The sequence below is a fragment of the Antrostomus carolinensis genome, unplaced genomic scaffold (genome assembly GCF_000700745.2).
Source record: "Antrostomus carolinensis isolate BGI_N321 unplaced genomic scaffold, ASM70074v2 scaffold1157, whole genome shotgun sequence".
Taxonomy (NCBI): Eukaryota; Metazoa; Chordata; class Aves; order Caprimulgiformes; family Caprimulgidae; genus Antrostomus; species Antrostomus carolinensis.
Window position 1 is genome coordinate 16,379 of NW_010329240.1, and position 22,169 is coordinate 38,547.

At 36.1% G+C, this 22,169-nt stretch overlaps 1 protein-coding gene across 3 annotated transcripts; it reads right to left on the bottom strand.

The window, feature by feature from the left end:
- Positions 1–3,907: 3,907 nt before the first annotated feature.
- CNOT6 (CCR4-NOT transcription complex subunit 6) lies at positions 3,908–21,493 on the bottom strand. Of its 3 annotated transcripts, none has more exons than XM_010172449.2 (11): positions 21,382–21,493; positions 18,682–18,868; positions 14,887–14,972; positions 13,816–13,905; positions 13,642–13,710; positions 11,956–12,113; positions 11,283–11,437; positions 10,138–10,292; positions 8,949–9,179; positions 7,406–7,608; positions 3,908–6,721 (listed from the first exon to the last, which is right to left on the bottom strand). In XM_010172449.2, the coding sequence occupies exons 1-11, from the start codon at positions 21,491–21,493 to the stop codon at positions 6,509–6,511; spliced, it is 1,659 nt and encodes a 552-aa protein (XP_010170751.1). In that variant the 3' UTR covers positions 3,908–6,508. The 3 variants fall into 3 exon arrangements, with proteins under 3 accessions (XP_010170751.1, XP_028941900.1, XP_010170750.1); XM_029086067.1 differs by having other exon boundaries at positions 11,914–12,113; XM_010172448.2 differs by having other exon boundaries at positions 13,801–13,905.
- Positions 21,494–22,169: the final 676 nt, after the last annotated feature.

Below are 22,169 nucleotides of genomic sequence, written 5' to 3' on the forward strand. Positions count from 1 at the left end.
AAAGCAGACTATTAACTGGTTATGCTGTTTTTTAAAAAGGAAAAAGGGAAATAAAATCAATAAATTGAGTTTCTGAAGAGCTATCAATACCATCAGCCACACTGGAGAAACCACCGGTAATTCACTATTGGCAATCAAAGGGAACAGCCTGTGCATTGAATGAGAAGAAACTATAAAAAAACTGTGAAAAAACCAGAAAAAATAAACTAAACAACTAACTAGGAAGAAAAAAAGTGTGATATTAGCTGAATAATTAGCTGAAACTTAAATCTTTGTGGTCATGAAAATCCAGTAGGAGTGTATATATGGTTTTATTTTCTGTAACGTATGGGGTTTTTTTACAATAAACATCTCACATTTTTAAAAGAAATTAATATTGTCTACTAACATACCAGGAAGATTTAATCAGAACTTACATTCCTATCTTTTAAAAATTGACAGCCTGTGAGAGTACCAGGTTTATTCTGGATTAAGAAAATATTGAAATGCACCAAAGGTCCCCACAGTTTAATTAGCTTTGCTACTTTCCATGCAAATAGAGTAAGTGAATATTTAGAGAGTGAACAATTAGTGCTTCTGGGTTAGGAGGGGAAGATGAAAAGCAAGAAAGTAACCAGAACACTCACCTTTAATGAAGTATGGTTTCTCCCAAAAGGTCATCCATGTACCTTGCACATTCTTGTCCTTTCCACTTACCACCTCCTCAGTTTCTCCTCCTTCCCTCTCTCTCCTCAGGCTCAATTCCAGAGGCTTTAAGGCTCCTCTGCTCTACCCGTGTCAGTAGAAGAGAAATGCCCCGCAGTCACCTGCACTGATTTGGGAAATTCCCCCCCTGTAAGGCACAAACCCCACTTTGTACTATCACTGAAGAGCCAGCGGACACAGGGTATGAAGGACCAGTTTGTATTCAACTATATTAAAACAGCTCTAGTTATTTTATTGCAAGTTAAGGAAAAACAGATTTGCTCCTCACCTGGCTTAGGCCCACAGGACACAAGCTCAGCTCAATCCTTTGTCTTTGAGTGAGAGATGCTGTTTTCCATATACACCCTCCGGACAGGACACCAGGCTCTCCATTAATTTTGGCACCGTTTCCTCGCAGGCAGATCTCCCAATACTTACACGCCAGGTTAGCAGATATTAAGAGCTCAAAAACTCCAGTTTGGAACCATGTAACAACTGCACTCATCTTAAAACATAACATTAAGTAGATTAAATGGAACAAGTGAAGGCCCTAGAATGATTTTACCATTGAAGACCAAGTAGGTTATTTTTATTCCCATCGTGACAACTGCATTTATAAAGCAAATATTTAATTGGCATGGACATCACCAAACCAACTGTTGCTGCTGGAAAAGGTTTGTTCCTGGGCCTAAACTCCCACAAATACTCTTTAAGAATAACTCTACAAGGCCAGCTTTCTGGCCATCACTCTCAAACATGTTGTTTTAACTCGGTGCACACAGAGCCTGTGTTACACACACCATCTAGTGGCAAAACTGCAAACGTGATGGTGGGAATTGAAATCTCACCCACGGGAAAGAACAGAAAATCCATTGCTGAAGTCTGGCATGGACTCGTCACCCTGTTGGGGACTTACAGCTGCTTCGAGACAGCAAGTTTTAAAACAACAAACAAGCCGAATCCTCTGGGAAATGTGGTATTTCTGGAAACACTGAACGAGGTCATTTGTTTCAAAGCAAAGCAAGTGCCAACGTGAGTTCTGAAGAGATGCAGGGGTGTCGGTGAGACGTCTGGTGTGGTTCAGTGCTTTACACAAGCGTGCTCAGATGGTTTATGTTTTCTGCTGCTAGTGATGGGAACATCATATAGAACTTAAAGAGTCTGCATTGTTACGTGTACACTGGGATACAGAAGAAACCCCCCGGAAAGAATGTGGTAGTGAAATTAACTAAAGAGTCATAAGAGAACTTAAGAGTCTGCATTGTTACGTGTGCACTGGGATACAGAAGAAACCCCCCGGAAAGAATGTGGTAGTGAAATTAACTAAGGACAAGAGTTAGTTGAATCTCATTCCTGAAAAAAAAAAAAAAAAAAGATGCAAGAAATCTTCACTTTTTTCCCCTTCTGTGGTAAATTAATGAAATCTTGGAATCTCTTCCTACTGCCAGACCTCAAGTCTACTTTGGGCCTTCTGGGCAGGGGAAGGAAGAGGATGGAAGGAGCAGGGTCTACAAGACCTAGACAAAACCTGTGGACCCTACAGTGCACAACCGATCTTACTGACTTGGGAAGGTCAGAAGATGGTCAGATATGAAGACACGGGGTCAAGATCCGAGTAGGTTTGGACACAGGTTTTCCACAATCTCTGGAGGCATTACTAACCAGGTCTTCACTTTGCAATCCAAAGCCAACTGGTTCAAGTAGCTTTCTGGTCTGCAGATCTAAAAAGTTACAGGAAGGACAGGAAAGTCTTTCTGGGATTATTAAGTTTCATTCATGCTTCTATTTTACCTTGACACACTTCACTCACTTGGTCTGATGTGCAACTCTTCAGGAAAAGCTTTAGGAATAAAGTTAAAATATGAATTAGACTTCAAAAAGGTTTGAAACAGATATTGGATTTATTGGTCAGCTATGAGTAGGAAAATACATTGGTAAAGAAAAAGAAGACCCTGTATATAAATATAATACTAACTAGTTAAAATTTGACCAAGAAGAAAGTTCCACTGAAGAGAACAGTAAAAGCCCTTGTTTACCATCAGACCATATTCAGTTTCCCATTTATCTTATTGAAGAGCTGCCTATAGACAAATGCAACATTCTTTGAGCTTAGTGCAGATAATGTGCTGGTTTTTGTTACATGAATGGTAAACAAGAGTTAGTCCAGTGCATTACACATTATACAGAAGTACTGTGAATAAAGACTAAGATACTCTATTTTAGACACTACTTAAACATACCAAGACACTTAAGTATTACAAATTTATGCAACCAAAAGAAAAGAATAGCAGTTAACATACTAAAAAATACTGTGTTGGGCTGGATGAAAAAGGCTTGCTACTTCAGCGGTTAAGTGAATTTTTTTAAGTTTTACAGTGTAATTAGTTTTCTGGTTCCCCTCCCCGCCCCCTCCCCAAATGGTATTGTAATTATTTTGTCTTTCATACAGGTTTTGTGTGGTTGAAAAAGCAAACCGTAAGCTATTTTCTAAGTCTGCTCTAAAAAAAGAAAACCAAAAACCACCTTGAGAGATTTCCTAAAGTTACATCAAAGGTGCATACATAGAATGTTCTTAAAGTCAATTTTGTCAAATGCTAGCCAATTTATTTATTTTTAATTTTTTTTAAGCTGCTAGAAGGACAAAATAATTGCAACACCCATCGACTTATATGGTCTTTTCCCCCCCTACTCGTGTTATGTTAAAAGCAGTAACTTGTGGTATTAGTCTCGTACTAATCAATTATTTTAGTTAAAGGTATATTTCAATTTACACTTTTGACACCCAGAATTCTAGGTAAATGTAAATAAAACTAGACAAGATATGGCTGACTGTACTTTAAGTGGAAAAAAGCCTGGTCTAACCTAAATAAATCCTTCGAACCCCAAGGATGCTCTGTGACTTTTGCTATATGTGCTTTTACAACAAGAACACTGAAGGTACATTATGGCAACACCCAAAACCACCTCAAATAAAAATATTGCAAATAACCATTTAAATGTTAAAAACTATGAAGCAAACATTTTGATATTGTGAAGACACGGTTTATTGCCTTATTCTATGTTATAGCTGGAAACTGAGACTTTTGAGTTAGATTTGCTTGACACAGGACTCTCTTTTTCTTTGAAAGATTGTTTGACAAAGTTTCTCTCAGCTCTGTTTTGGTGCCAGCTGGGCTTTCCCTATATTAAAAATATTTCTCCTTCCTTCAGCCCCCGAGTCATAGCTGCAGTCCAGATAAAACCCAGTGAAGTCAAAGGAGTGTCTTCAATGTATTCAGTGGGTTTTCAATTGGGACCTGAGGGACTAGTATAAAAGCTGGAGGAAACAAGTTACTTAAATGGACCCTTAGACTGGAAGGTGACTAAGCAGGAACAGTTGTGTCTCCAAAAGCACAAGGGGCCGTATTTTAACATGCTGTCAGAAACTCAGGTATTTTTAAGACTAAGCAATACAGGAGAACACATACGGGATAAAGCTCAAACCTTTAGAATCTAACAAGTGCACTCAAGCTCCAGCATCTACTAAAGTAAATTATCCCCCTCTAAGAAATACAAAATGAGTAAGTGCTTCCCTTCCCCTTCTGTAAAGCTTTCTGGACTCATTACACAATCCAGATAATCAGAAAAGAAAAAACAGTTTGCTCAGTTTGACAAGCTAAATGGGCTCGTCATCACTGGAAATTGTCATGATGTACATTACCAAGACATCATTAAGGAAACAAGAGTAAAACACCTTTTTATTCACACTTTACAAAAAAACCCCCAAAAAACAAACAGAAAAAAACATAACACTACGCATTAAGTCTACTACAGCAATACTACCAGCATTTCAATGTACTGATTATAAACTGGACATGTTTGGTGTTTTCACAACTAAAACCAAAACAAAATAACCCCAAGAGATCAGGTCCCAGACAAGGATTCAAGATCAAAATTTCTCCTACTGAAATTTTAAAATGTACATTTTACATATCCGAACTGTTTGCAATTTTTTTTTTCTTTACTTTCAGCTGAAAACAGAACGGTTTGAGCACTTACGTGCTGACTACTTTTCAATAAAATTTTGAATCATTATTACCAATTCACTCTTTTATATATAAAAATTAACAATATTTAGAAAGTTTTCTCTTAATGCTCAGTGTCCTTTTGCTTCCCTGCCCGCAGCTGAAACAAAAGCTGTTCAAGACCAAGCTATCTCTTTTTTTTTTTTTCTTTTTCTCTTTTTAACATTGATTATTCAAGTTGTATTAGTTTAAGGAGATAACAAATTCTCCCTTTTAGGATACAAATAGACAAGTTAAATTTGTAAGCTGTTATACACTTGGCTTTATGACACAAATGGCACTGAGGGTACACTAGAACTTTAGTCTTGCTTGACACTTTAAAATAAGACTTGGTCACTTTAAAAAAAATGATCTGAAGAATTGTCTTTGGGACCTGTATTGAAAATGCATTTATTTTACACTGCTTCATCAATAGAAAATGTAGGGTTGGTTGGTATTTTTTTTTTTTCTTCAAGGAATTATACCTTCTGAAACAGAGGAACACACTTAAACGGAAGAGAATTCACATGATAGTAATTCTTAGTGGGAAAAACAGCACTGTGCAATGACACTGAAAGAAGCAGTGCATGGGTATTAGAAGCTAGAAACGGTGTACCCATAACCTGAACATGTTCAAAAAGTGTGATATTCAATGCTTCACAAAGGAAAAAAGATGCCACAGCTTATACAAAAGTATCTTCATAAAATTTTCACAAGTGTTAACATTATTTAAAAAAATAAAAGAGGATGCACAGGATCTCTCTGCATGCACAGGCAGTGCTAGTTGAGAACAAATTTAAGCAGGCACAGTGGAGATAGGACAAGTATTTAAAACAGAAATGAAGAAGCTGTACACAAGTATCCTTAAATTTTACGTCAAAAGTTAGAGATGAGAAAATATCTGAGTGTATTCACATCAGCAATAACTCTCAATTTGTACAGGTCTACTTATATTCACTGCTTAGCTTATCTCTTCTGTGAGAACTCTATGCTTTTCTCTCTTTTTTTTTTAAATCAGAAATAGACAGAATGTATTTAGTTGTCTCTGTAAGATATTAAGATTTTACAGGTTTGGATTTTAAAAGCAATGTTCTCAATTGAACATAAAAAGTAGTACAAAAGGGCTAACGAAACCCTAACAGTGCAAATCATTAGCAGAGAAAACCTGTGACAACCTCTTTTACAAGCTGGCCTTTATAACACATGAAAACAGATAAAAATTTAGCCTTAGTTTACAATACAATCATTTTCCAAATCTGATTTTTCTTTTTTTTTTTTTTAAAGTACAAAATCTCATAAATCAGGTTTTCTGTTGTTCATATACAATCAATAAAGGCTAAATTCAAATTCTATATTTTACAAACAAGTCTGAAAAAGGAGGGAGTGAAGTACGGAAGAATGTTCTGTGGATGTTCCTACTGGCCTCAAAAAAGTAGTGCTACAGATAACTGTGCAAAGAGAATATACTGTATAACAATTCCCTATTTCAAGGCATGAAAATGTCACGTTGGATAAAAGAAACAGGAAGGTTAATTGTAACGTATTAAAGAAAGGTGCAAATGCACCAATCGCTGTCGAACGGTATACAAAGGATATTGGGCTCAGAATTGTGTCTGTTGATAGCACCTGGCTTTTACTATGTCTTTAGCAAATAATCAGATTTAAGATTAAGATTATTAAGAAAAAAAAAAAAAATCCCTGTTGGCCATACCTCACTCCTCTATATTCAGATTTTACAATTGTACAAGTTAGATTGAGGTTGCCCTCTAAAATGTACTTGACTACCTCCTGCCAGGGAGATGGATTCCATTTACAGGAGGCAGGAAAGGCAGCAAAAGCTCCAGTTGTGCAAAAAGTGAGAAGTGGTCAGAAGGGATGAGTGGATGCGGACAACCACTTATATTGTTCTCTATTAACCAATGATGATCCAAAGGTCCAAGAATGCCAAGTATGTTTAGCTGAGGTTTGGAGTAGAAGATGTAGTCAATAATACCCTGAAACAAGAGAAGAAATAAAATCGATTATTAGTATATATTCTTGACTCAAGTTATTCTTCTGACCAACAGGTGAGTAAGTGACACACTAGCTTTCCTTCTCTACAGCACTTCACTGGCTTAGGAGGCTTCTACTTCCTGTATCCCAATACAGATTAGGAAAACCAAAGAGAAGTTCACCCTGTATCACCTCTGCTCTGCTTTTGTGGGTTGGCATTTCCAATTTCCTACATACCTTCAAATCATATTTATCTGATTTTGAAGAGGCAAAGAGTTATCTTTGTTTCCCCTGGGCAACAGAGCACTGAGAGTTCTCCAGTAGCAACATGGATTATTTCCTTGCAGTTGACAGCTTAAGTGCCCCTGTTGTACTATTTAATTTAGCTTGGAGTATTAAAATACAGAATCTTCCTGTTTACAGGGAAGGTTAACAGGACCCCAACTGCTGCAAATCTATTACAAGTTACCAACAATAAAAAGGAAAATTCGGTTTCTAGGAGACTGAACTGTTGCACACTCTATATTTAAAACACGGCAAACTAAACTTGGTGAATTTATTGCTAGCTACCCAAAGGGATTAACTTCTTGGTTAATCAATTTCGCCCAGCAAATCACATTTACGTGATTAACTAATGTTAATCTTCAATATAGAGAACATTTCCAAAATATCAGCCAAGTCCTTACCTTGAAGTCAAATGTATAATTTGTATAAGGCATTAGACCATTCTCATAGGCACTCTTCAACTTGAAACCATGTGTAATTCTTCCATTTGTTGTTCCATTTTTCCCATTACAGCTGAAGTTAGTAAGACTTTCATTGTATCTCAGTTCCTTAAAATCTTTGTGGTTTGTTTCCACTCCACCAGTGCTCAAGTACTCAACAACACCTATTAGGAGAGACACATACATACAAGAAGGTATTAACAAGCATTCAGTAAATGAGAGTGTGTAGGTACTTTGAGTCATACACAAAATTTTATGCTTTATATAAGCAAAACCTTAACACATATACAATACAGTCAGCAGCAGTTCTTTTCAAATACTGCAAGACAATGTATATGTCTGTGAAGAGCAAACGACACCTAGATCAGAAACGTGCTTTGATTAGAAAAAAATTAGAAGGTTAATAAGGAGCAAACTGGGGGAGAAGATGAAAAATGTGAAAGCAGAATTCTATATATGCTAGGTGGCTCCCTCCTCTCTATGCTCCAGTCCTGGCTTTCAATGTTCTTCGACTAAAACGTTGCAAGAAAGCCAAATTTTGTAACACTACTCCAAATAAAGCTAACTTTAAAAATGCTGCGAAACCAAATTGACAAGATTTGTGTCTTGGAACACTATGGTCACACCTCTTAATTTCTGAATAGCTGTGTTAAGGTTCTGGAAGGTAAAAGAAGCAATTAGTTGTTCTGAAGACACAATCAGACACATGAACTAGCTATTGCAATAGCCACTAGCGATACTTGTCTTCCTGGGATCAAAAAGAATCAGGTTTTCAGTACTGCTGTGCAGTAATGGCTCCTATCAACCCTAACAGATGTTAAAATGAATTGCCAAGCAGAGGCCAGAAGGAAGGGGAACCAGGAATGGAGATTATGATATTGAACAGCTAGCAATAAGAAGGAAGGATGGCTCTTGAGTTCAGCACTTCAGCTGGGTACCCAAGAAAGCCAAGAAGGCCATGGCTGATTCTGTTCTTTTCAGTTCTATTATAAAGTTGCCACCAAGTAAAAAAAAAGTAGTATGTTAGTAAAGAGTTCTGAAGAATCCCTTTCTGGTAGGAGATGTATTGAATTTTAGAAGTCTTGAAATATTTGAGCTGCAGAAAATTATGGTATGCTGACATCTTTGAAGAATAGAACCTATCTTCTCACACTTAAAATTAAGAAAACCCTATTATCAATAACATACTAATGTTTCCAGTTATTTTTGGAAGATATTTTCTTTCTTTCCACTCCTGTATTGTATTATAAGAATGAAAATGCTTCTGAAAGACCAGACATAGCTATATTACTGCATAAGCAATAAGGTCACTCACAAAAGAACAGTTCTATCTTGTCCTTCTTTCTATTTTCTTAGTACCTTTAGAGTTTATAATATCAAACAACATATTCTCGAAGCTGAAAACTCCTTTAAAAAAAGTGAGACCTTAACATTTAAATTGTTACACACTTGCAACAGCCTAAAAAAAAAAAAAAAATTAAAAAAAGAGAAATAGAACTCTTACCAGAGTCTGGTAGAGAATTGAGATCTGCACACAGTACAAGTGGAATGGTTCCAAGTTCTCCCGAAACACCAGGTTTGAGACTACGAGAAGCTTTATCAATAATGTTCTTTACCTCGGACAGGAACATCATAGTCTGAACCAGCTTCACATCAGAATAATCTGGGTCCCAATGCATATGGGCATTAGCAACAAGAACTAGCTGCTTTTCCATCCCAAGATGTGGCTTTCCAGCTAAAATTTAAAATCAATTATTTACACTACACAGTCAGCAACAGAAAACACTCTTATTGAATTTTAAACAAGATGTTTGAGGGGAGGAAAAAATAAAATAAAATACAAGTATAACCTGAAGAACGTCAATACAATTTAAGAGGGTCATACAACTCCTCTTTCATCTACTAAGTGTTTAAGTTGATACAAAGCATTAGGAATAATTATGTTTCCCATTCAAGACCATTAACAGACAATCTTGTTAGAGGTAATGCTTATGTATCTAATGCTGTGAATTAAAATAAATAACAGATAATCCTAATCACAGGCATACAGTGTCATTCTAAAAAATTACAACAGTTTTCCTCAGGTTGTGATAGTAAACAGATGCTGCTCATATCTTATTAGGCAGCGAGTTCTGAATTTTAAGTTATCCACATTGTAAGTTACCTCTCTTGCTAGAAGTGCTTCTTAAAAGGCTTGTTTGTTAGAATCTAAATTAATAAAATATCATTTGGATAAATGTAACACAGGTTGAATAGGTTCTCACTGTCATACTTATAAAGCCAATTTACATTTCCTAAATTAAGAATGACAGGGCAGAACAAGCAGGTTGTATAAGCATGACAGTGAAGAAAATAACAAGCTAAAATGATGCAGATACATGACCCAGAAACACACAACGAAAACAGACCAATTCTTCGATTCTGTACATAACTCCAAGCAACAACCACTCACATTGAAGTCTTTGTATTTTTTAAGCAAAAAGGTGTAAATGGAAAAAAAAAAATCATCATTTAAGTAATACTTTTCCCAAAATCCTCTTTAGAAAAATAGATTTGTCTGAGCACACAACGTGCAAAGATATCAATCTGTAGAACCTAATTTCTCTGGTTTACTGTAACGAAAGTCAATTCTTTCATTTACAAAATACAAACTATTTAAAAAAAATATAAAAATCACACTAAATAGGACTTACATGACATTTCTATCAATTCCTTCCGCAGTTCTAACAATACAGCAACTCCAATGTTATCTTTTGTCATGACTCTGTTCAGCATAGCTTCCGAACCTTCAGAGTTTGCCATAGCGAGCTGATTGAACTCAACAGTATGTTTTTGAACCAAAGTAAATCTGAAAGAGAAATGTCATATATGTTTTTTTTTCCAGCAGCCAGATACAAAAGGAAATGTCACAGATAATTCTCCTTTTAATTAAAGCTCAAACACATTCATGATGTGATTTATAATCTCAGCCAATCACATAATTTCATAAAATCCTAAACTGAAATCAAAGCATATATTTTTTTCTCAATATTTTAATGTATTTTACACTACCTTAGTTTCAATTAAAATGTTTTATTTCCAGAGGGAGAGAGAGATTGATAAACTATAGAAAAGGAGTGCTTGTTTCTAATTCTGCACCAGTTTAGAAACTGCTCCATGATGCAGCTTTAATAGAGAAGGATTAAATACTTTATCTAAGCCAAAAAAGTATCAAACCTACATTTCCTTGCAGACACAAAGGAATGAAAGCAGGAGGAGGAAGGGAAGTTACTACCCTCACATCCAAACACTTGTACAAGTACAATATAACACAATCAGTAAGTGCTGCAGTTCTTAAATAATGGCTTTTTTTTTTTTCCAGAAGTAAGCAGTGATATTAAGTGCCTTGTCTGTTGCTTTATCAGAAGGCTAATACAATCAAAAAGGCAGTATCATCTGAGGTCTTATTTCAGCTATTTGGCTGATTACCAATTCCTTGACTCAAAAACTACAAGGAAATAAGACATTTGCTTCATTTTTCATTACTAACATCAAACGGTTGGGACACACACACTCAAAACTGAAGTATAACTTAGTGAACCCCTAATTTGCATTGCTCTAACAGAATGGAATTTCAACTTAAACAAAACTTCAGGGTAAAATTTTCTATTGCTAGTTATGCACAGAATGATTTCTCTTGCACAGACTGCTCTTTCTAACAACAGGAATGCTCTGTAAGAAACACCAAACAGCTACAAAAAGGGTGACTCATGCCAAACTGTTTAAGCTGTAGACTGACCTGAGAAATTATGTAAAAGACCAAGACACAATAGAAAGCTTTGCAAAACACATCACTTACTTTTCTGTTTTGAAAAATATTGCACAACCATCAACATGTTTTCTTTCCTGTTCTGACATTGTCCTAGCTCTAGATTTTGGACTGAAGAATCCATTGTAGCCACGTTCTTTCAATTCTACCAGGAAAAAACTGTAGTACTGTTCTGTTTCAACCTCCTATAAAATTATAAGACAGCACAGCATGAATGTACTATTAGCAAAATACAGAAGACTGATATTATTTAGACTCTTCAGAAGTGTAAATCACTTTCAAATTAAGGGGAAAAAAAAAACTGTAAGAATTGTAAGATGTAAGTATATCAGAGAATGCAAATTTGAGAGCAATATCCCTACTTTAAGAAAATAGAAATGAATTTCTGTAATCCCCAGAGTTATGATTATCTTGAGCCTTTTATTTGAAAACATGTCAATTATAGTCCCAGATACACATGCAGGCACAAAGACACCCCCACATACATTTCTTTGATCAGCAGCTGCTGGTTCACATTCCAACTGTGTGGGCTGAAAAGCATTCTTTTGATGTCAAGCAACAAATAACGTTCTAAACACCACTTCTTTTTTTCTTTTGTTTTCAGAAGGTTTTGAAAACAGACCGTTTATTGTAAATACATTTAATATAGAGAAACCAGCACATGGGAATAGAAAAGAGAAAGAAATAACAGTATATGTTTTACCTGAAGACTTATGATGTCAGCATTGCAGCTCAGGATTTCCTGCATAATGGCTTTTTTTCTGTATTCCCAGTTCAATGCCCAAGATGGACAATAGCCATACAGCTGCCGGGTAGCATATTTATCACAGAGTACGTTGTAACACATGACAGAAAACAAGGCTGCAGAACAATAATTATACTTATTGATATAGTTAACAAAAAAGAAAAAATTATATATACACACAATCATCATCTTCGCTTTTGTCTTCTGCAAATTTATCAATTCATGCTTCTCTCGCTTCAACCAAAACACAGCTCAAGTATCTATACTAAAAAAAAAAAATCTGTATGTCCCAAGAAGATAAATTACAAGTTTGGATTTAGAGCAGCTGTCTTCTAGCATTTAATTAGAAAACAAAAACCAAACTTCCTCTTTATATGGTTCATGCAGTAAGCAGCAGACAAATGTACTAATGGAGCTAAACAGTGCTCTACCGTGAAAAGCCTAAAACAAGGTAAGTTTATTTGTACACTTGCTGACTATACAAAGGTTTGCAAACTCTTCAAACAGATTATTTAAAATCTACCTTAATTATCACTAACAGATCCACAGGCAGGGTAAGGATGTCTTTGCACAATGAAAAAGTACAGACGAAGTAATATCTGAAATGTTTCCCCCTCAAAAAGCTTACAATTCAGGTTTAAAGACAAGAAACTTAACTCTCTGTACTCAGGAGTGATAATGAGATAGTTTAGGGCAACTTGACAGGTAATCCAGCAGCAGGATTTTGGTTTTTGGTTTGCTGGGGTTTTTTGTTTGTTTTTAAAAAGCACGAAGGAATTTGCAGTTTGACAGTGAGCTACTGGGAAGCTTATTGGGAACTCCTCCCAAAGGTGGAGTACAACTCAGGAAAAAGAAACAAGACAGCTTGAGGATTTAGCAAATTGAGGCAACAATCTTGGGCTGACTGGGGGTCAAAGCCCAGCACTTTGAAAATAAACAGGTGATAGAAAAAGACAAGCTGCATTAACATCATCTTTGAAGCAGCTGCCTTAATAAAATCAATAGGGGAAAGTAACGTGCATTAGTCCTGAAGGAGAAGACACTGCAATATAAGACAAAAATGCACCAATATCTTTGGTGTGCAGGTAAATAGAAAAGGCTGTATTTTAGACAATTCATGCAGAAAAAAATTAGTAAACCATTAAACATGACCTGAATACAGACAGCAAGAAAAGTGCTGAGTCAAAGATGATACACTGGTTACTTAAAAAAAAAATAAAATTATATGTTTTTGGGAAATTATGCTCATGATCTTCCATTTTTTTAATTCTTTAACAAACGTTCAATTAAGCCTGTTATAATTCAACTATTTAACTAATTGTGGACAACAGTTTCAATTCCTGTGAGGAGGATGTTAATTAAAAAGAAATTACTTTACAGTAAAAGATGGATAAATCTGGAACAGGTGTTCCAACTGAGACAGAACTACTTCAGCAGGCCAGTCAGCACTTCACAGATTATTGGTTGATTTAAGCCTTTTTTTATTTTCAGGAGATAGTAAAGATCAATAGCTTTTAGAAAAGGAAAAGGAAAAAATAAAAGGAAAAGGAAAAAATAAAAGGAAAAGGAAAAAATAAAAGGAAAAGGAAAAAATAAAAGGAAAAGGAAAAAATAAAAGGAAAAATCCTGAAAGTGTTACAGTACCTGTAGGTCTTGTACGGTCTGGTTCTTGTAACATTATCCAAGATCTTGGAGGTGGTTGTTCTGTTGAAACTATGGGACATTTTAAAGAAGAGATACAACAAGTGATAATCACATTTATTTTGTACAGCCCAAACAAATGTTTTAAGAATGATCACTTACTTCTTTTTGCAGTACCTGCCAAATTATCAAGCAAATAGTTCAGTAGCCTTCGTGTCCCATCCGGTTCCTGATAAAGGTTCAGAATATCCTGTGTGAGCGGATTTCCTGCACACAGATAGACAGAAATATTGAATATTGAATACAGAACCATTACACACTTATGTATCAGTGATTAAAGCTGGCATCTCTGAGAAAAGGTACTGCATCTACTAGGAACTATGTAGAGGTTTCAGATCTCAAGTCTTCAATCCCACAGAACACTAGATATGAAGTTAACCACATTCCCTCCTGTGTCTGTCTTCTGATCGACCCCCCCCAAGTGTGGTCACTGGATCTGAGAGGAGTGAAGAACTGGCATGGTGTAACATGCAGGCAGAGCTGATGAGGACGAATGTGAGAGCTGCATATGCTCACTTTGCTCAACATGAGTGAAACATCCAGCAGTCGTTTATTTGCCAGTCATATCTCTATAGAGAGTCCACCATCAGCCAAACACTTAAGAGATTGTAAAAGCTTTCATGGACGGTGCACATTGCAATTATCCAGTTCTAACTGGGAGAAAAAGACTTTTGAGACTTAACAGTGTTTGGAGGCATTGCATCACTCAGTGCTCCTGATTTTGTGATACAAGTTCCCCTGAGGTCAGTGATTTTATAGGTAGAATCCATACAGTTTATAGAAAAAAAAAATTGGAAAAAAGATTTAAATTGCTGCTTGCATAAATAGCACGTTACCCTACAGCAGCACAAAACACATTCCCTTTCTGGCTGAATACCTACAGGTAACTGCTGACTATTTCTCAGTTAAAGCAGCACTGTATTCAACCCCTATGCAAGCAACAACAGAAAGCTTCTGCTTGTTCTGCAGAAAGAGAAGCAAACCTCTTTATAAGTGGAGTGCTTCGCCAAACTCATTCTTTCTCTTTTTTAAAATAATCCCTAAATAACAATATTTATAATTGTGGAGTAAGTAGCCACATCTGGGATTGCTATTGAGTAATATTTTATGAACTAGCAGTCTATAGCATTATATCTCAGAAGTGGTATCATTAAGCAGAACACAGACACCAAGAAAAAGCAGAAATACCTTTCAGACCCAGAGTCTGTAACTGGAACAGTTTTCCCAGCTCAAAAGGTAAAACTCGTAACAGGTTGTTATTTAAATGTAGTTCCCTGTAGACAGAACAAGAATCAAATAGGGCTAAAAACAGACCAACATTTGTCTTCAGCAGCACAGTACAAAAAGTTTAACTAAAAGAGAAACAATATACTAGCAAACCACAATATTGAAAAGCTCAAAGACTAAACAGCAGTAGTTAGGGAAATCCTGCTGTACTCAAAACACACACACACAGACAAAATACACCTTATGATGAAGTACAGAGAAAAGCAGCTGTTTGGCAAGTTCATCTTAAAAAGTCAGAAATTTTGTAAACATTAGCAATAATTAAATACTTTAACAACTACAAGTGATGAAGCAGTAACAGCTCTAACAAACCAGATCACAAAATAGTTTGGCTATGACTAAAGGCCAAATAAAGGGAAATTATATCCCAAAAAACAAATAAGCAAAAAAATCCAGGATGATGGCAGAATGATTAGAGTTATGATATGGCCATCTAACAGTCATTTCCAATAGTAATTTTTTCTCATTTTTTCTCCTAATTTCAGTGTTAGGACAAAATATGTGGTTTTTATCTTACAAAAACAATATGCAGACAGGAACAGAATTCATGTCCTGAATTCTGATATCCCAATGAACTGAGCATAGACAATGGACTTGTTAGGAGCTTTTCACTTTCTTAAATAAATGCATACCCATCTAAGCAGTGAAGACTTTCTCTACCATATTGAACTTAAAATTGCTACTTCAAAGTGTTTACAACTTGGTCTCTAGAGACTTGAAAAGTATTTTAGTGCAACAAAAAAGAGAAGAGAAAAAAAGGAAACCTGGATGCCAACAGTTACCTTAGCTCTTTTTAGACTTCCTGAGAAATTCTCTCAGTTTCACTGCCTATTTTCACTGCCAAACCTTGGTAAAAGTAAACTGGCTTGTTTTAGAGACACTCTGGGGTGTGGAGTAGTGGAAGAAGATACAGGAGAGGACTTTGTTTTTATTTCACTGGGTTATCTAAAAATGTCAAGTCACTGCTCAACTGATTGCCAGACTGTAACACACCTAGTCAAGCAGGGTTTTTTTAAATAAAAAAATCAGATAGACAAAATAGCATATTTTAGAAAGAAACTCAGAAGCTCACTGTGTCATTCTAGGGTTTCTAAGTATGAATGAGGCAGATGGCAGGCAGAAGAGAGGATGAGGAGGTTAAGAAAAAAGTCAACATCTCCACAACTTCTCAGCACTTCCACAGACATTTGAGATTTAAATGGTTATTATTTTTAGGGATTATATTCTACTTGATATTATAAAGCTACTAGTTTATTCTTTAGGAAGCTACTTTTCCCTCTAAGAGTTTTTCAAAGCACTGCTGAAGTCTAAAATAAGTTATGTAGGAATTACAAAAAAAAATATACTAAGTCTTTTAGAGGAAAAACATTGAGCTGAAAGAATGGCACAGTAGTAGGTATCATTACACCTTCTCTCTTGGATGAAAGAATTATTTTCTCTAATGATCCTTGCCTCCGCAGAACCCGCCCCCTCTACACAGCAAAGGGGATCAGAGCAAATCCCACCAGTTCTTTAAAGCATATCAAGAGAATCTGTTTTACAGCTGAGCTTTCCAAGATAACATGTTACAGTGTTTATCTTTTCTCCTCTTTCTGTAAAGAACAGAAATCTCACTGCTCTCTGTGACACCTCTTTCTTCAAGTACGTGTAGTAAAAAGGGAGATGCAAGGAGCCTTAGGCGAGCTCTGCCATACAGAACAAACCCAGAGCTCCAGATGTGGGAGCTGGAAGATCTGTTATCAATTCTCAAGTGCAAGAGCACAAATTATTTCTGTAGATCAGGATATCAGCAATGCCAAGTGTTGAATAACCATTACTTTGAACATCTTCCCAGAAGCTACGGGAAGTGTCTGCAGTAAGAGTCAGCCTGAAACATAAAACTCCAGCACAGCTGAGACCTGCAGAGCTCTATCACATAGGATGCACTTACAGGTTTTTCTACACTTTCACCCCAGCAAAAAGAAATCCTGGATCAGCTGCAGTTACTGAGGACAGAGAGCGCACAGTGGATTCAAATGTTATGTTTAGGTCACAGATAGAAAACTAGTGAGATCCTAGACCTTAGCTACCCATTTCACATTCCCAAGTTTTAGCTTCCTCACCTCAGAAGACATCTAGGACTTGAAAGAACTGAAGCTTCATAGAATCAGCCACAAGAAATTGCAAAAAAAGTGTTGGGAAGAAGGCATAGTATCTTTTGACACTGCTGATGACTACACAGTGCTAAGCTAACTGCATGGTGTCATGTTTACAGCAATATTTTAAAAGGAAAAAGATTGATGAAAATAAAAGGATGCTAATGAAGTACAAAAATGAATTTGAGAATGTTCCAGTCAATTTAGGACCGCTAACTCACAATACCTGAGGAGTGGAGAAAGGAGAGAAGAAACCTGTTAGTAATAACTGCTTTTAATTGAAATAGTAACACAAAGCTTTCTTTACAACAGACTACTTCACAGCTGAAAACAACCACACCACACACTACAAAACAGAGCTGCCAATTATGCTCTAAAAAGCAAGGTCCCTTTGCTCAGCCTCCAAGGTTCAGACTTTAACTGCTTTGGAATTTGAGCTTTTAGTACCAATTTAATCAGCTAGTTTAATCCTCCCCAACAGAGTGGACTTTTCAAAAGCATAAGAAAATGCAATGACTGATATTTCTATGTGCAAACTTGCTTTGCTTCCAGTTTAATTAAAGCTGTGCTGGCAGTCTATTTCTCTATTGTCTTCTTTACTTCTAATAACATTCTTGTTTCTTTTAGACTCAAATGTTTTCTGGATTTGAAATGCTGTCCATAAATGTCTTCAAAATTAAAAGCAATGAAGGCAATTACGGGTAACTGTCTAATAAACCTAAGATAAGGCTCTTCCTTTGGGGTCAAGGGCAAAAAGAATGTTGCCTGTAAATATCTGCTCTTATATGAACCATTTATATATTTACCTAACAGTGTTTTTACAAAGTGAAATGCTGCAGTCTTAATTATAATCTAAATAGGCATCACTATTCATGTTTCACTTCCAAAAGGAGGTATCTCATTCCATGCAAACTGTACACATCTTGGCACTGTAAAATTGAGGGGGGGAAAAAAGGTGCATTTAGAACATTTTTTTTCTCCTCTCCAGTTTGCACAGGAAAGCAGTTACATGATAGCAAAGGAGGGAAGGAGATGATACTAGAAAAGTCACAGCTGTTATAAAATAAACAGAATAAGAGCTATTTTTAAGAATAATTACTAAAGATGAATCAAGAGGAAAACAAATGTAGTTAGCATGGTTATGAATGTTCAATCTGACCTTTTTCCTACCTTACTACATGTTAAAAGCAACTCTTTTGTGTAGCTGTATTTCTTAGAGAAAAATGCCACATAAAGATTTGTAAAAGAGTCTGGAAAGAGATGCATAAGAGAGGAAACTTGACCTGGAAAAATATAAAATGGGTGACTGCTCTCAAACTAAGCACTTCTGAAGCTCATTCTATACTGTCATACATTGGAATAGGAGATCACAGAAAAACTGGGATTGCTATAGCTGCACAGACCATATCAAATATTCAGGGAGACACACAAAAAGAAGTGAGGAAAGGGGAATTTCTTTATGCTTTTTGTTTATTAGAATGTAAAAATTATACTGAAATTTAAATTGTTGCTACAAAGATAATAAGAGAATAATATTAACTCCTGTTTAAAATTTACATACCTGAGTGACACCATGTTTCCGAGCTCTGCTGGTAAACTGCGAATTTTATTAGAGGACAGGTCCAGATATACCAGATTGTGAAGCTTGGCAATGTCTGAAGGAATACGGGATAAGGAATTGTCACTGAGATGCAAAGCTGTCAAATGGGTCAGTGTCCACAACGATGAACTTAAGCTTCTCACTTTCCCTGTGGAAGGAAGGCAGAAAAGAAAATAGAACATTAAAAACATACAGGTTTAGCAATAATTACACGTTTTGTAAGTATGTATGGGACAGGGGGGCAGGGCTTGAGGGAGAGTTTTGTTTTTTTGTTGTTGTTTATTAGTAGTATTATTTATTATAATGAAAATTGCATTAATAATCGATTCTATAGATAAAAAAAAAGATACTGGCAATGTGTAAGAGAATCTAAGGTGTTGCCAGGGATGCTGAGATTGTTTTTTTTCTATCCATACTTAAGGTTTAAAACATCTCTTTCTCAGGTTCCATACAAAACAAGACATATTTACTAACTGACCATGAATTCAATAATAAGCAGAGGTGTAAGAAACACATTTTTTTCAACTATAGTTTATGCTTGAGATGAAAAATGCTTCTTTGGTTTGCCCCTTATTTCTGCACAACATCTTTCAAACCAAAAATCTTTATTCTATGGCATTAATCCAGCCAAGAACAGATAGAAGCACTATATTTAGGGTGACTAAAATGCTTAGTTGAGAACATGGATTTCCATCTGGCATTCAACTAAAAGCTGCATAAACTATTGCCAGATATTTTAAAAAGCAGTATGATTTCTGTATAAACTGAAGGGTGGAAACATGGATCTGTGTGACAGAATCAAGATTTTTACATTGCTGCACGCAAGGAATGTGAGATATTATCAGAAGGTCTCAAAACATTTCTTCTCTCCAAGAATTATCTGACTGTACCAAAACCATTAGAAGAAGAGTACCAACACCAGTTTGTCCAAGACAAAAATTAACTTATGACACCCTCTAAAAACCTCACAGTCTGGTTAGTATCATACCAACACACACACACATCGTAATTCCTTTCCTTAAATTATTTTATTCAAAATAAAAAACGTAATATTTAATGCCTGGGGAAAGCTACACTGATACACGTGTATCTGGGACTCAGTCCCTGGTAACATAAGGTTTAATACAGATATCATTTCCACCAAGCTGGGAGAAAGTGAGTCACATAAAACAGTCTGCAGTGAAAAAAAATCAGTTATTTAAATGAGAGCAGTTAAAACATTTGTGGCTTTCTGAATTAGATGACCAAGTATTTTGCAAGGAAAAGACAGTGTGAACATTAATAAAACAAAAACATTGTCACATTTTACTTTGCAAGGCAAAGGCATACAGTTCTTCAAGGATTCATGCTGCTGTAATGCTCATTAAGAAATCTTTTGGAAGTTTTTAAATACAAATCAATAATTCTCTGCATTTTAAAAATTGTATTAACACTTCTTTCCCCTCTGCATTGCAAACAGGTGAAAGTGATCAAGGAAACTGTTATGGCTGAAAGGATTTCCAATCAACATCCCTGATCCATATTCACCACCTGCACCTCTCTTGGCTGGAATCAGTCTATAGTGAGATTACCAGGCGTGAAAGAAAAGAGCCATCACTTCATGCATTTCCTACGCAGAGGCAGCAGATGCCCAAATGCATATCCGAGCCTAACACTGATATATATATAATGCTGATTCCTGAATCGGCATTTAACTAGGTTTCTGTATCTGTAACCTTCAAGTAAAGAATGCTATTCACACGTCAAGGCATGTGGCACTTGAAGCAAGACATGGGTTCAATGATCTGAATAGAAAGACTCTTCACAATTCAAAGAACTCGATTTGTATTCTTCCTTCCATAAATGTCTCTATTGGATAGTCATTTAGAAATACCACATAACAATTTTTGCAGTCTCTTAAAGAACTTCCATATTTAAGCAAAACTTCAGCCTAAATTTACAACTTCACAAAATAATTTTTAAATTCTTAAAATATTTGTTTGAATTTCCTTTTTCTTTACACACTTTATGTAGCAAAATCAGACTTTACTCTACAAATCAAGAGAGACTAGTGTCCCACACCAGTTGGAATTCATGCTTATGAATTCTGAGCATTATCTTACTTTCAAGAAAAGATCCAGGTCAAACAGTATCTCAAAGCTAGCACGGTTCTTGAAGTATCTTTTTCTTTTTTTTTTTTCTTTTTCTATCTCAAGAACAGAGCAAAGATTCACAACTGCTTTTAGACTGAAAACTTCTGCTCCAACAGAAACTACACCATTGTGGACTAATACAACACTGTTGTTACATTACTTAAAGTAAAAGCATATGTCTGTATATCATCCCCAACTTCACCCTCTTCTTTTTGACAAAACACATGTTAAATCCACATCCTCACCCACCCTATCTTCCTAAAACACGAAGAACTCGCATCCATATCCTCATCTTCCCAACTTCCCTACATGCTAGGATTCCCCACCTGCCTCAACTTAGCTCTCCTATAGCTCCCTACGTTATCCCAATCCAGCCCCTCCCCTGGACACACCCCAGGCTGGCAGCTGCTACCCTGGCTCACTTCAAGATAGGTAACTCCACCCAGACTCCTTGTCCAAGCCCATACTACACAGGCTACTCTTAACTTGCAATGAGCCCGTAACTCAGGACTATTCCTCAATTTCTTACCACTTATTTCCAACTCTGCCCAGTGTGATTTCTTTCCGTTGGCTGCTTCCTCTGAGGACATAATTGTGTACATCCTCCGTGGATCAGGTGGATCGTACTTTTCCTTGGGCATTAAAAATTGAGACAAAAAGACAAATAATTAATTATATTACATACTGAGAATGCTTTAAAAAGTAATTTCCATTTCAGTTACTTTTCAAAACTTCAGATAAAGATAACCCATGTCCATTTACAAACTTCACAGAGTGGGAAAGACAGCTATAAAATAGAAGAACACAGATTCCTGATGCTCCTAGAGTGGCAGATAACAGCCATTAAATCCTCAACCCAATAATATAAACAAAATCTGTAGACAAACATAAACATTGTGTCCTGCCATCTTTCACGGGAATGTCACTAAATCCTCCAAAACCAATCCATCCTACCGCAGGCTCTTGGTTCTTCAACAATGAAACTTCAAAAAGTGATGACCACCACCACCAGATTCTCTCTCATACAAACTACAAAGAAAACACTTGTTAATAACCTCGACTGTCCACCAGTTCCAGGTTTAATGCAATTCTCAACTCTTCACACAAGACAAGAATTAAGGTTTCAAAAACCAAGAAAATAATTAAGGTTTCAAAAAGATCCTCAATGCTTCAAGTCTGCAAAACATTAGCTTTTAATTTTTAATTCAATCCTTACCCTACTCTTTTCAAGCTGAAACACTGTACCTGAAGTAGACATTTCTATCATTTTCTTCAGTCAGGTGTTTAACACTGAAGTTTAACTCCATTTTTCTCACT

Coding starts and splice junctions, on each gene's coding strand:
- CNOT6 (XM_029086067.1), bottom strand. CDS start 21,493: ATGCCCAAGGAAAAGTACGATCCACCTGATCCACGGAGGATGTACACA. Junction 12,114..13,641: donor AGACCGTACAAGACCTACAG/GTACTGTAACAC, acceptor ATTGTTCTGCAG/CCTTGTTTTCTGTCATGTGT. Junction 9,180..10,137: donor GGAATTGATAGAAATGTCAT/GTAAGTCCTATT, acceptor TTTAAATTTTAG/CTGGAAAGCCACATCTTGGG.